Below are 13,333 nucleotides of genomic sequence, written 5' to 3'. Positions count from 1 at the left end.
CACCACCACCCACCCCTTGCCAGAAGAGTTAATATGAACCACCAGGAAATGAGTGACTTTCCCTTGGCTTTGACCTCCAGTAAATTGCCCCAAAGACAAGTAAGAACATGAGGAAGCAGGAGGATAAATAATCCAGATGGCAAGGCTATGAGTGAGCTCTTAACACTCTGGGCCTGGGACAGAGCATCCAAGACCTGACCACAAGTTCTGTTGATACCTTGCCTTTCCCTTAGTCTCAGGTTCCCTACCCTGGAGCACTGCGTAACTGGTGGGGAGGCTCTGCTGCCAGAGGAGCAAGAGGAGTGGAGAAGACGGACAGGCGTTCTGCTCTACGAGGTCTATGGACAGTCAGAAACAGTAGGTAGACAGTCCTTTCTGGGCCAGTCAGGATGTGCTTAGCCATGAAGCCCAGCAGAGGAACTGAATCATGTGTGTGCAGAGGCCCCACTCTGCTCACAGCATTGCCTGAAGATGATGGGGCTTCAGAGTTTTAGGCTAGTTTGCCCCAAATCAGTTTGCACAAAGATAATTCACAGCTAATCAATGTGTCAAGAGGCCAGTGCTGAAAACTATTGGGTGAGGACTTTGAAAGTGGTCTAAGGACATGATGCCACTGTCCCTGTGATCATTAAGCTCTATGGAGCTCATCAAGGGTGGAGGGATGGGAGGTTCTCTCCAGTAACAAGGAGGCCACCATCCACAAGTTCTGCCCACTTCACCATCCCTTCCTAAGGTAACAACCACAACAGCTAGGAGTTGGCCCCAGAAGTTCATTTCTGGGGGTTTCGGTGAACAGCACACAGGTTTGATTGTGGGACACTAGCTGGAGTGGAGGAGGGAGCAGAGACTTTCTGTATATACCAAACACACATGCACACACACACGCACACACACACACACACACACACACACACACACACAGAGTGTGATTCTCAAAGGCGTCACTGAGCAGCCATGTGGTGGGGCATTCAGAGTATCATGCATGTTGTAAACCACAACAACTTTATCAATGATAGTGGGGGCAGGTATCCCTCGTCCTACACATTCTCAAGCCACTTCTATTGCTGGACAGAGCCACTTCCCCAACCTCCTTATTATCCCCGAGGCTGACAGAGGGATGGCTGCCATCTCAGGAGCTGCAGCAAAATGGCTATTAATATACTTCACTGACTTTTTTTTTTGGAAAAAAAATTCTTTTAAATAATCAGTTAATTGGTCTGCTTCAGGGTGAGATATATTAAGATTTCAAGTTTGTCCTTGTATGGTTCATAGTTTATATTTGGACAAGGTGGAGGGTGGTGGAATGGGAACTACCTACACCCATGACATCCCTTTACATCAATTATTTGCAACAATAGACAGAATACTCCCTTATACTTGACTGGTGCTGTATTTCTCAATGTACTTTCATACCTACTGCCTCGTCTATGGAACATTTTCCATATGCCTGTACTATGAGCAACAGCATAGCAAAGGGGAAAGAGCTTCCCCTCCCAGGAACTCAGACACCAGTTCAGCCTTGCCAATCACGGGCTTTGAGACCATAGGCATAGCATTGAACCTTCCAGAGTCTCTGCTTCTCCATCTCGAAAGTGGAAATATTATCCAGTCTTTCTGGGTTGTAACAAGGGAGATGAAAGGATGTATATAAAGCTCTGGCTACAGTGTCCAACCGCTTGTACATACTCACCTTGCAGTTATTCTTGTATTTAAGCAGGGGTTGCACTAGAATGCTGGGGGGGTGGGATATAGAAATGAATGGGGGCAGTCTCTATTCTCAGGATGCTTGTTATCCACTGAGAGAAACAGACAAGCAAAAATAAGTATGATGCTCTGTTGGCTACAATGGAAGTATGAGGGGAAAATACTACAGAAGAATCTCCCAACTGACTTTTCTTGGGGGCTGAATAATAGCAGGTAGTAGTTGTTTATTGAACATAACCTGGTGTGCCCGGCACTGGGTGAAGGGTTTTCCGTACACCCAGGTACTCTGGGAGGTAAGTGTTATAATTACCCACCTTTACAGAAGAGAAATCAAAGAGGATTAATTGGCACACAACTGGAGTGAAGATTCATATCCATGAAACAAATCCTAGTCTGACTTAACTTTAGAAAAAATGATATTTTAGAGTACCATAAAGGAGGAATATGGTGCATCAGGAAGATAAAGGGGGTGGGGCAGTTCTCTAGCAGAAGGGACAACACAAACAATATGAATACTCTCAACACAGCTCTGAATAATTGAGACTAGGTTCCTGTCACTGATCAACAGCCCCAAGTAAACATTAATGGTTTCATGGCCTTCCTCCAGCAAATGGACACATGTCTGACATATAGTGGGCCCACCACACCTGATATTACATGCCCACAGGTGCTGTGAACATCTGCAGACCAGAGTTGGGTCAATGCCTTGCACCTTACCTTGAATCTGGGCCTTCTAGCTTTCTCATAAGAGCTCTTTGCACAGCATCAAATGACATTGGTGAGCCAGGATGCTGTGTATAGTTCTTTATGCTTTGTAATCAGCCAGGACTCTTTGACCAACCCCATTTTCTTTCTTTTGTAAACAGGGAATAAGTTGTGGCACTTTACGGGGAATGAAGATCAAGCCAGGTTCCATGGGGACAAGTATCCCCCCCTTTGACATCCAGGTTTGGTCCTAAAGACATTGGCCAGGAATAGTTAGGGCTTAGCTGGGATTGGACAATTGTGTGACACCAGGTGACAGAACCAGCTGTTCCCACCCCACTCCCCTGCCCCAGTTGCCGTCCTTCCTCCTCTCTTCCTATTTTCCCTCTGATTTCCTTGGGAGGCTTCATTTGAGAACTGCAGTATCCTGGGCAGGAATGCAGCTGAGCCTGGCAGCTGGAGGCCTCACACACAACAGATGGGACCAGAGCACCTGGAGCACCCTGGCATCTCTCTCCATCAGCTGGTGCTTCTAGTTTTTCCTCACCTGTGTCTTCCAGCTTGACGATGCATTTGCAATGCTTGTATATCCATGAAACAAATAGACCCATGACTGGGATTTCACCATTTGCTGAATTCAAACACTTTTGGCAGTTTTAATTTATTTTCTGACAGGGCTTCTCCCCGCCATTTATTCTCACTGGTGTCACAGGAATAGTCAGCTAACGTTTGGGTGTGGCAGGTGTGTTGGGGTGGCCCTGCAGGGCGGGATTCACAGACCTCTTGCTCCAGATCATTGATGAGAAGGGCAACGTCCTGCCGCTCAACACTGAAGGCAACATTGGCATCAGGATCAAGCCAACCAAGCCCATGGGCGTCTTCATGTGCTATGAGGTAAGTGGTGACCCTCACCTGACCCCTTCCAGGCCCTGGAAATCCCTGCAGGGAGCTGTGTGGGTGCTGAGTGAGTGGGAGTGATTCAGCTCTGCACCCTGAGCCTTCTTCATACCTCCTGTCATTCACTCCAACTCAGTGAAGCCTCTTCTTTAAAAAACTTTTTTCAGTGTTCATTTGAAAGAGAGAGAAAGAGAGTGTGAGTGGTGGAGGGGCAGAGAGAGAGGGAGACACAGAATCTGAAGCAGGCTCCAGGCTCTGAGCTGTCCACACAGAGCCCCATGAAGGGGCTCGAACTCACAAATCGTGAGCTTATGACCTGAGCCAAAGTCAGAAGCTTATCCAATTGAGCCACCCAGGTGCCCCCAGTGAAGCCTCTTCTAATTAATCTCCCATGCTCCCACATCCCTTCCTGTCCTAAGCCATCTGGCATTTAAGTGCTGATGGGGTAGAAAGAAGTCTGGTTTCAGAAGCAGCATACTTGGGTAACAATGATCTTTTGTGGTTGAGAGAACAAGCTTTAACTGGGTTAACATCCTACAGTTCCATTTACCAACCACAAATCTGTTAACAATGCTGAGCCTCCAGGGGGCACTTTTGTCTGCACTTCACAGAGAAAGAAACTGCAGATTGGAAGAGTTGTATGTCTTCTGCATGTCAAATAAATGGGCGCTCTAGGATTCAATCCCACATCTTTTTGGTCCCGAGCACCTATATAAGAAATTGAGGGATTACATAAAACTGTGACAGATTCTAAGGATACCTGAAACTCTTAACCAGACAAACCCTAGCCTGGTCAGTAGTGGCCACTAAGAAGAAATTCTCAGCTTCCAAGATTGGCCAGGGGAGGGTGGACAGACCTTGAAATTGACCTCAGACCCATCTGCTTTCTCCACAGTAACAGCCATTCTTATCACTGTTGTCACTCCATGGCCTATGGCAGGGGAAGCGGGGCACTGCTTCTTTTGAGATATTATTGCCCAAAAGCAAATATGCAGACCCTAGCCTTTATTCACTGTAGCACAATTTTAAATGTGTATAAAAGAGAAAATTGTAAACACAGAGTAACACGTATATACTTCAGTGGTTCTCAACCCTGCATTTGAGGAGATTTAAAAATATTAATTTTTGGATCCAACCACAGAGATTCTGATTAAATTAAACTGGGAAAGTCCAGAGCAATGACAGTTTTTTCTTAATTGGGAATTATATATTTCGTTTTACAAAGATCTCCTCAGTCTATGCCCAAACCTGTATATGTATGTCATTTCACATGCTCTCATGACTATATGTTGTCACCCCTCCACTGAGATTGGTTTGCTTTTTTCCTTTAATTTTTTTATTGAGATAAAATATATATAATATGAAATTTATCCTTTTCACCATTTTTAAGCACACAATTCAGTGGCATTGAGTAAATTCACAATATTGTGCAATAATTACCACCATGCATCTGCAGAAAATTTCTTTCATCCCAAACAGAAACTCTGTTCTCATTGAACAACTCCCTCTTCCTCATATTCCTAGCGTTGGTAACCTTTAATATACTTTTTGTCTTTAAGAGTATGCCTCTTTTAGGGGCACCTGGGAGGATCAGTCAGATAAGCGTCCAATTTCCACTCAGGTCATGATCTCACGGTTTGTGAGTTTGAGCCCCGTGTTGGACTCTGTGCTGACAGCTCAGAGCCTGGAGCCTGCTTCAGATTCTGTGTCTCCGTCTCTCTCTACCCCTCCTCTGCTCCTGCTCTGTCTCTCTCTCTCTCAAAAATAAACAAACATTTAAAAAATGTAAAAAAAAATATGCCTATTTTAGGCACCTCAATTAAGTGGAATTGTGCAACATTTGCCCTTTTGTGTCTGGTTTCATTTCACCTAACACATGTTTTCAAGGCTCCCTCATGTTGTAGCATGTACCAAATGTTATTTTTTAAGGCTAAATGATATTCCATTATATGTATGTACTATGTTTTGTATATCCATCAATTTCTTAATAGACATTTGGGTTATTTCCACCTTTTGGCTACTGTGAATAATGCTGCAATGAACATTGGTGTGCAAGTATCTGTTTGAGTTCCTGCTTTCACTTCTTTTGGGTGTATACTCCAAAGTGGAATTCCTGGATCATATGGTAATTCTATATTTACTTTTTGAGGAATTGTCAAAATGTTTTCCACAAGCGGCTATACCATTTTCTATTTCCATCAGCAATGCACAAGTGTCCCAGTTTCTCCATATCCTTGCCAATATTTGTTAAATTTTCAGGTTTGTTGTGTATACAATGGTCATTCTAGGGGCGCCTGGGTGGCTCAGTTGGTTAAGCATCCAACTTTGGCTCAGGTCATGATCTCATGGTTCGTGGGTTCGAGCCCCGCGTCGGGCTCTGTGCTGACAGCTCAGAGCCTGGAGCCTGCTTCAGATTCTGTGTCTCCCTCTCTCTCTGCTCCTCCCCCACTCAGGTTCTGTTTCTCTGTCTCTCAAAACTAAATAAACATTAAAAAAATTAAAAAAAAAATACAATGGTCATTCTAATGGGTGTGAAGTGGTATAGTATGTCATTGTGGTTTTGATTTGCATTTCCCTAATGACTAATGATGTTGAGCATCTTTCCATATTCATATTCTTTTTTAAACTATTTTTTAAGTTTATTTATTTATTTTTGAGAGAGAGAGAGAGAGAGTGCAAGCAGGGGAGGGCAGAGAGAGAGAGAATCCCAAGCAGGCCCTGCACTGTCAGCGTGGAGCCTGATGCTGGGCTTGAACTCACAAGCTGTGAGATCATGATCTGAGCTGAAACCAAGAGTCAGACACTTAACTGACTGAGCCACTCAGGCACCCCTTCATATTCTCATTGATCATTTGTGTATCTTCTCTGGCCAATTGTCTGTTGAAGTCTTTTGCCTATTTTTACAATTGGGGTTTCTGTTGTTGTTGATTTGTAAGAGCTCTTTATTCATTTTGGATATGAATCTCTTATCAGATATATGCTTCCAATATATCACATATATTACTTCCATTCAGTGCATTGTCCTTTTACACTCTTGATAGTATCCTTTGATGTAAACTTTTAAAAATTTGATAAGGAACATTTTATCTATTTTTTTTGTTTGTTTCATGTGCTTTTGGTGTCATAGTCAATAAATAATTGCCAAAAACAAAGTCATGAAGACTTTCCCCTATGTTTTCTTCTAAGAGTTCCAGAATTTCAGTTCTTCTGTTTAGGTTTTTGACCCATTTTGAGTTAATTTCTGTGTATGGAATATGGTAATTTCATTCATTTGCGTGTGGACATCCTAGTTTCTCAGTGCCATTTGTTGAAAAGATTAACTTTCCCACTGAATGGTCTTGGCATTCTTGCCTAAAATCCAGTTGGAAGGGAACCTAAAAAGAGATGTCATTCAATGTTTTTAAAATGGTTTTTTTAGGGGGCACCTGGGTGGCTCAGTCCAACTCTTGATTTTGGCTCATCATGATCTTATGGTTGTAAGATTGAGCCCTGCTTCAGGCTCCACTCTGGGCGAGGAGCCTACTTAGGTTTCTCTCTCTCTCTCTCTCTCTCTCTCTCTCTCTCCCTCTGTCCCTGCTCTCTTGTTCACTCTCTCTCCTTCTGCCTCTCTCTCTCTCTCTCTGAAAAAAAAAAATAAGCTCAAAGTAAAAAAATAAAACTTTTTTTTCCTGGAACCTCTTAAAATCATTTTATGTTCCACGTGAGGGATGATGCTAACACACTGCTTAGTGGTTGAGTGCAGAGTCTGAAGAGTAAGAATTTTAAATTCAAATACCAGCCCTTCCACTGACCAGCTGAGTGACTTTGAGCAAGTTATTGTGCTTTTCTGAATGCTCATTTCTTCTACTAAATGGGCTGTAAAAATCTAGGCCCACATGAAACCTGTACATGCATGTTCAGAGCAGTTCTATTCACAACAGCTTCAAACCAGAAACAAGCCAAATGCCCTTCAATAGGTGGACATCCAAACTGGAGTTCGTCCATAACATGAAATACCATTTAGCAATAAATAGGATCAAAGTACTCATGAATGCAAGAAACTGGATGAATTTGCAGAGAATTATATGGAATGAAAAAATTAAAAAAAAAAAAGAGCTAGACCCAAAAGGTTGCATACTATTACAGGATTCCATTTATGTAACATTTTTAAAATGACAAAATTATAAAACTGGGGAATAGATTAGCCACTGTCAAGGGGTTTGGGATTTGGAGGGAGGAGGGAGGGAAAGCAGGAGGGAGGTCGGTATGATACAAAAGAGCAATGATCCTTGGGACTGTGGGAGCCTTCTGTGTCTTGACCATGGTGGTGGATGCAGGAACCTGCACATGTGATAAAGTTGCAAAGTACTGAATACACCACACGCACACATAAGTACAAATAAACCACTGGGAAATCTGAGATTGGTGGATTGTAGCAATGTCAATATCCTGGTTGTGATATTGAAGTACAGTTTTGCAAGATGCTACCATGGGGGAAACTGGGTAAATGGTACACAGGATCTCTGTGTTATTTCTTATAACTGCATGCAAATATACAATTATCTTAAACAGTTTAATTTGAAAAATACCAGCCTTATAGGCTTTCTGGGAGGATCGGGTGAGATAGTATTGGGGGAAGGAAATTCTTTTAACAAAAGTTTTTGACACCTCTCATTTTTTCAGACACACTGTGAATGCTAAGTTGAGAACAATAAATAAAAGAGTCCATGCTCTAGTGGAAATTTTATTCTACTAGAGCTCCACACAAAAATTTGTCCTTAAAATTGGCTCATTATTGTCCACTAATTGGCAAGTAGTGTGCATTGAGTACTTGGAGGTGGTGAAATAGACTCAGAAAGATTACAAAACTTGTCTCAGTGCCAGGCAGAACAAGGAGCAGAATTTGAACCCAGATCTGAGTACCAGGTTGTGGGTCATCATCGCTAAAGTAATTGCCTTCAGGGATGCCTGGGTGGCTCAGTCGGTTGGGCATCTGACTTCAGCTCAAGTCAGGATCTCACACTTTGTGAGTTCGAGCCTTGCATCAGGCTCTGTGCTGACAGCTCAGAGCCTGGAGCATGCGTCAGATTCTGTCTGTGTGTGTGTGTGTCTGCTCCTTCCTCTCTCTCTCTCAAAAATAAACAGTAAAAAAAATTTTTTTTAACTTAAACTAATTGTCTTCAACAAACGGGTGCTGTTATCTTTTCAGGACAACCCAGTAAGGACTGCAGAAGTGGAGTGTGGGGACTTTTACAACACTGGGGATAGAGCAACTATGGATGAAGAGGGCTACATATGGTTCCTTGGGAGGAATGATGACATCATCAATTCCTCTGGGTAGGTATGACTGATCTGAGCCAGGAAGCATCACTCTCACATGCCTGATGGGATCTAGCTTGTCCATACATTTGTCCATGTGTTGGTGATTTGACCCTCAGGCTAATTCTGAACAAAACTTTGTCTATGAGGTCCTTTTCTGGGGCTATCTGTGTATTTTCCCCAAGCCCTGCATCCAGAAGAATCAATCAAAACGAAGTCCAACAAGGTCTTCAAGAGGAACATAAGACATTATACAATTTAGGGGCACCTGGGTGGCTCAGCTGGTTAAGCATCCAACTTCTGCTTGTGTCATGATCTCGCAGTCTTTGAGTTCAAGCCCTATGTCAGACACTGTACTGACAGCTCAGAGTCTGGATCCTGCTTCAGATTCCCTGTCTTCCTCTCTCTCTGTCTCTCCTCCTCTTGCACTTTGTCTGTCTGTCTGTCTCTCTCTATCTCTCTCTCCCCAAAATAAATAAACATAAAAAAAAACATTATACAATTTAAAGGATTTAGAAGGAAGACTTTACTTTGACCTCTACTGGTTGAGGAAGCTTATTCTATGCTTGGCTTCTCTGATCAGACACAGCATTTCACAGAAAAACTTAATAATAAGTAATAGCAATTAACCTCTATGGAGCACTTCCTATGTGGAGGCACACTCCGCAGTGCTTCATATAATCCAGATCTCAATGCTAGAAGGTACATGCAATTATGCCCATTTTGCAGATAAGGAAACTGACTTACCAGTGAAGAAAGTTTCCTAAAGTTTCAAAGGGAACGGGCTGCAACCCAGATTTGAACTAGTTATCTGGCTCTAAGTCTGTTGTCCCTAACCACGTATGTGATTTAAAATATTTTTGGCATATTACACTAGAGTAACAAGTCCTCTTGGAGATTTCAGGGAGTGAGTTTGTTTCCTTTTTTAATTTCTAAAACATGCTAATATAGTGGGGAATAGGATACAGAGTTTACATGAATGTTTAAGGTAAAAGTTGAGGCTGCCAATAGGTTTCATGTAAGGGGAAGCTGCTTGAGCCAAGCCCTGGAACCCAGGGAGGACTCTTCCCAGACCAGAGGCAGTGAGGTGAGAAACCCTGGGGAGCATGTGAGTGTTGTATTGTGTACATGAAGTGCAAGACAGAGGAAGGTCATAGGTATCTGGGCTCCCTGAGACAGTTATCCTACATGGCAAAGGAAGATGTGACTCTGCAAAATATGACACTTGAAGGCCTGGGTCACCCAGCCCTGCCAGCTGCTCAGAAACCAAGAAGGAGTCATTGATCCTCCAGGTACCGAATCGGGCCAGCAGAGGTGGAGAATGCCCTGGCCGAACATCCAGCAGTGGCTGAATCAGCTGTGGTGAGCAGCCCAGACCCGATTCGAAAGGAGGTAAGGAGGAGGACACAGAGGTCATCTTGTCTGTGTGTGGGCACCTGGAAGGCCGGTGCAAGAAAGACATCCCCCAAGCCCTATTTTCCCAGCCTCCCACCTAAGGTGAAGTGAGGGCAGAGAGCATGTGCATGTGCATTTACACTGTGTGGTCACCAGAGGGCACTGGGCCAAAACTGTGACAAAATGGTGCTTGTGAATCCTGCACACTGAGGCCTCCAATCTGCTGTTGAATGAGCCCTTGCTCTGTGCCAACTCATTTCCCCCTCACAACAGCCTAATTCTTTAAGGATTCTGATATCCTTTTTTACAGTAAAGAAACAAGCATAAAGAGATTAAGTAACTTGCCTGATCACAAAGCTCTTAAGTGGTGGAGGTGGAATGGGAATTTGAGTAATCCTTCTCTGGATCATGCATTCATTGATTCAACAGGTGTGTGCTGACTACCTACTATGTACAAGGCCCTGTGCCCTGTAGTAGGGACATAAGTAATATAAAACTATCTAATTACCAACATTTATTTCATGCCCACAGAACTCTATCTACAATAATAGTAAAAATGGTGATGATAATGATAGGAATACAAATAATTTAAACTGGCTTCATGTTTTGCATGTAATATCTCAATGAATCTTGACATAAATGCAACGAGGGGTGAAGCTGTGCTATCCCCACATCACTAAGAAGGAAATGGAGGCTGAGAGGTTATTTTCTAAGACAAAGAGTAGAAATTGGAAGTATGGAAACTGGTCGTTATTTTCCGCAAAGGCTCAACTCTCCCCTTGTTTTTCCATTTACTTAATAAACATTTACTTTTTAAACTATACAATTGGTTGCCACTCAGCCTGAGCCTTCACTCTGGTTCTGCACTACAGGTGGTGAAGGCATTTATTGTCCTGACCCCGGAATTCCTCTCCCATGACCAGGACCAGCTCACCCAGGAGCTGCAGCAATATGTGAAGTCAGTGACAGCCCCATATAAGTACCCGAGGAAGGTGAGCGAGGGCAGATGGATGGGATGTGGTCCCTGCCAGTGGTTCCTGGGACTCTGCTGCTCCAAATCCGCTAGGGTGGCCAAGGAGAAGCTTATGTAGCCAACAGAATGAACATTTTCCTATGCAGAAGAAGCGGTTCAACTCAGGGATATGGGGGAACCAACTTAATCAGAGGGAAACTTTGTCCTGTGTCAGAAACATGGCCGGCAGGTCAACGTAAAGAAAAAAATTGAGACAAGTGCCCAGAGACATCAAGATGATTTGTAATCTTTGAACATTTGGAAAAGAAATTCCAATCAATAACTGCTACACATTTTAAAAACATTATTCATAGTAAGAAATACATTCTAAATTGCAACCCAGTACATGTATAGATACATAACAAAGGCTAACAAAGTAATATTAATTCTAACATACAATACATTCTGAGAGTTTTTATTCTACTTCATTTGTTTTCAAGGCCATGTGCAACCTATGGAAGTGTTCAGGAATAGAGAAATGATTACATTATTTATGGTATTTAATGTAGTCCAATAATTTAAAAAGACAATGCAGATCTTTTATTTGTAACTTGAAAACATCACAGTATCTTATTAAGAGAAAAAAGCAGGCTGTAAATGAATATACCTAATATCATATTTGTTGGAAAACAACAGTTTGAAAGGACACATATGCCACAAATTAACATTTCCTTCTCCTGTAATAATACGTTGCTGCATTTTCTGAATGTTTACAATCAGGACATAAAGCTATACAGCTAACATTTATTGGCATTCACTATGTGTACCAGGTCCTGGACTCAAAGATTTACATTTTTACTATTTGATTTAATCCTCTTCAAACCTGAGATGCTGTAACCACCCATTTTACGGAGCAGAAACGGAGGCTCAGAGACTCCCAGTAAATTGCCTGAGGTTGGAGTTAATAAAAGGATGGAGCTGGAACTCAGACCCATGTGTATCTGACAAGAGATCATGCTTTGAATGTTGGGCTGTCCTGCCTCTTAGGAGGAAAACAGAGGATGCATGAAAGTTAGGATGGACTAGAGGTTATTGTGGGTAACAAATAGCCCCCAAATCTTAGAACCTTATAATAAGGGAAGTTTCTTCCTTGCTCATACCACATGTCCACCATGGTCCCCCTGGGACCAGGATAAAAGAGCACCCACCAGAGGTAACTACCAGGTGACATAAGAGATGGACAGAGAGGTGACCAGACTCAGTTGTTCCCAAGTGTTGTGTTCAAGGTGGCACACTTCACTCCCACTCACATTTCACTGGTCAGAGCATGTCACAGGGCAACGTCCAGCTTAGTGGGTCAAAGGACAATGTGACATACTTGGTGGAGCCTAGTGAGGCCACTACATGGTGCCAGCCTGTCTGGGGGACTGTGCAAAGGCAAAGAAGGGAGGTGGGGCATTGGTAGTAAATGATAGCAGGACTAAGTCAGGATGGGTTTGCTTCATCCTCAACCAGGTGGAATTTGTCCCAGAGCTGCCCAAAACCATCACTGGCAAGATTAAGAGAAGTGAACTTCGGAAAAAGGAGTTTGGTCAGATGTAATCAGCAAAACACTCAGAAACCACTCTGTAATCTTGACCACATCCTTGGCTGCCTCAATTTCCCCACTATGGAGAGGGTGAGGAGGGGAATGTAGAGCACTGTTTTGTAGCATCAGGAGTGCCCATGTTCTAGCATTTTTGTTCTCTTAAATTAATATGTTATTGTCTTCCCTCCACATCCCTGGGTAAGTGCTCCAAATGTGGTCTGGTAATAAAACATTGACATCAGCATCCGAGGCGACCTTGTGTTGTGCTTTTATTCTGTGAATAAACTGGCATTAAATGCTATCCCTCCATAATTCTCCCCAAGTTCCATCAGAGAAAACTCTGGTGCCAGATTCTCCCTCCTGGTTCCAGAGGCCCTGGGTGACTCCTTATGCCCATTCAACAACTAGGACACAGAGGTCAGGGGGACACTCCTGTGGCCCCAGGTGTCCATCTCTGTCTGGCTTGACCATGCCCTGCTGAGGATGAGGCCAGGGCCAGAGCTAGTGAGGTGGCCAGGGAAGGGGGAAAGGGCCGAGGGCAGCCCAGCGTGGTGATTCCACTTGTTCGAAAGACCATGGCTCCCTGCTCCATCCACCATTCCACGGATCTGCTGCCACTGCCTCTGAATGCTGCGGCAGCTGCTGCTGCTGCTGCTTCTGCTTCCCGGCCTCAGCCTGCGCCAGCACAGGTGAGTGAAGGATCTGCCCTTTGGGGACTCAGGAGTCCTGCAGGACTCCTCCAGCTCTTTTCTGGGGTGCCCAATCCTGCATTCCTTCCATGGGGCCCAGGAGCT

At 43.6% G+C, this 13,333-nt stretch overlaps 1 protein-coding gene across 6 annotated transcripts in view; it reads left to right on the top strand.

The window, feature by feature from the left end:
* Positions 1-12,788, top strand: part of LOC122471595 (acyl-coenzyme A synthetase ACSM1, mitochondrial-like) — a 47,691-nt gene extending 34,903 nt beyond the window's left edge. For 5 of the 6 annotated variants that reach the window (XM_043560385.1, XM_043560386.1, XM_043560387.1 and 2 more), the window contains 7 exons: positions 234-357; positions 2,571-2,651; positions 3,202-3,303; positions 8,495-8,622; positions 9,897-9,996; positions 10,872-10,991; positions 12,467-12,788. In XM_043560385.1, the coding sequence (XP_043416320.1) occupies positions 234-357; positions 2,571-2,651; positions 3,202-3,303; positions 8,495-8,622; positions 9,897-9,996; positions 10,872-10,991; positions 12,467-12,553 (742 nt within the window). In that variant the 3' untranslated portion in view covers positions 12,554-12,788. Of the gene's footprint in view, positions 1-233; positions 358-2,570; positions 2,652-3,201; positions 3,304-8,494; positions 8,623-9,896; positions 9,997-10,871; positions 10,992-11,781 lie in introns of all 6 variants that reach the window. The other variant, XM_043560388.1, reaches the window with a different exon arrangement.
* The last annotated feature ends 545 nt before the right edge of the window (positions 12,789-13,333 follow it).

This window comes from Prionailurus bengalensis, chromosome E3, assembly GCF_016509475.1.
Source record: "Prionailurus bengalensis isolate Pbe53 chromosome E3, Fcat_Pben_1.1_paternal_pri, whole genome shotgun sequence".
Taxonomy (NCBI): Eukaryota; Metazoa; Chordata; class Mammalia; order Carnivora; family Felidae; genus Prionailurus; species Prionailurus bengalensis.
Note: the sequence above shows the minus strand (reverse complement) of the source record. Positions and strands in the feature narration are given on the sequence as shown.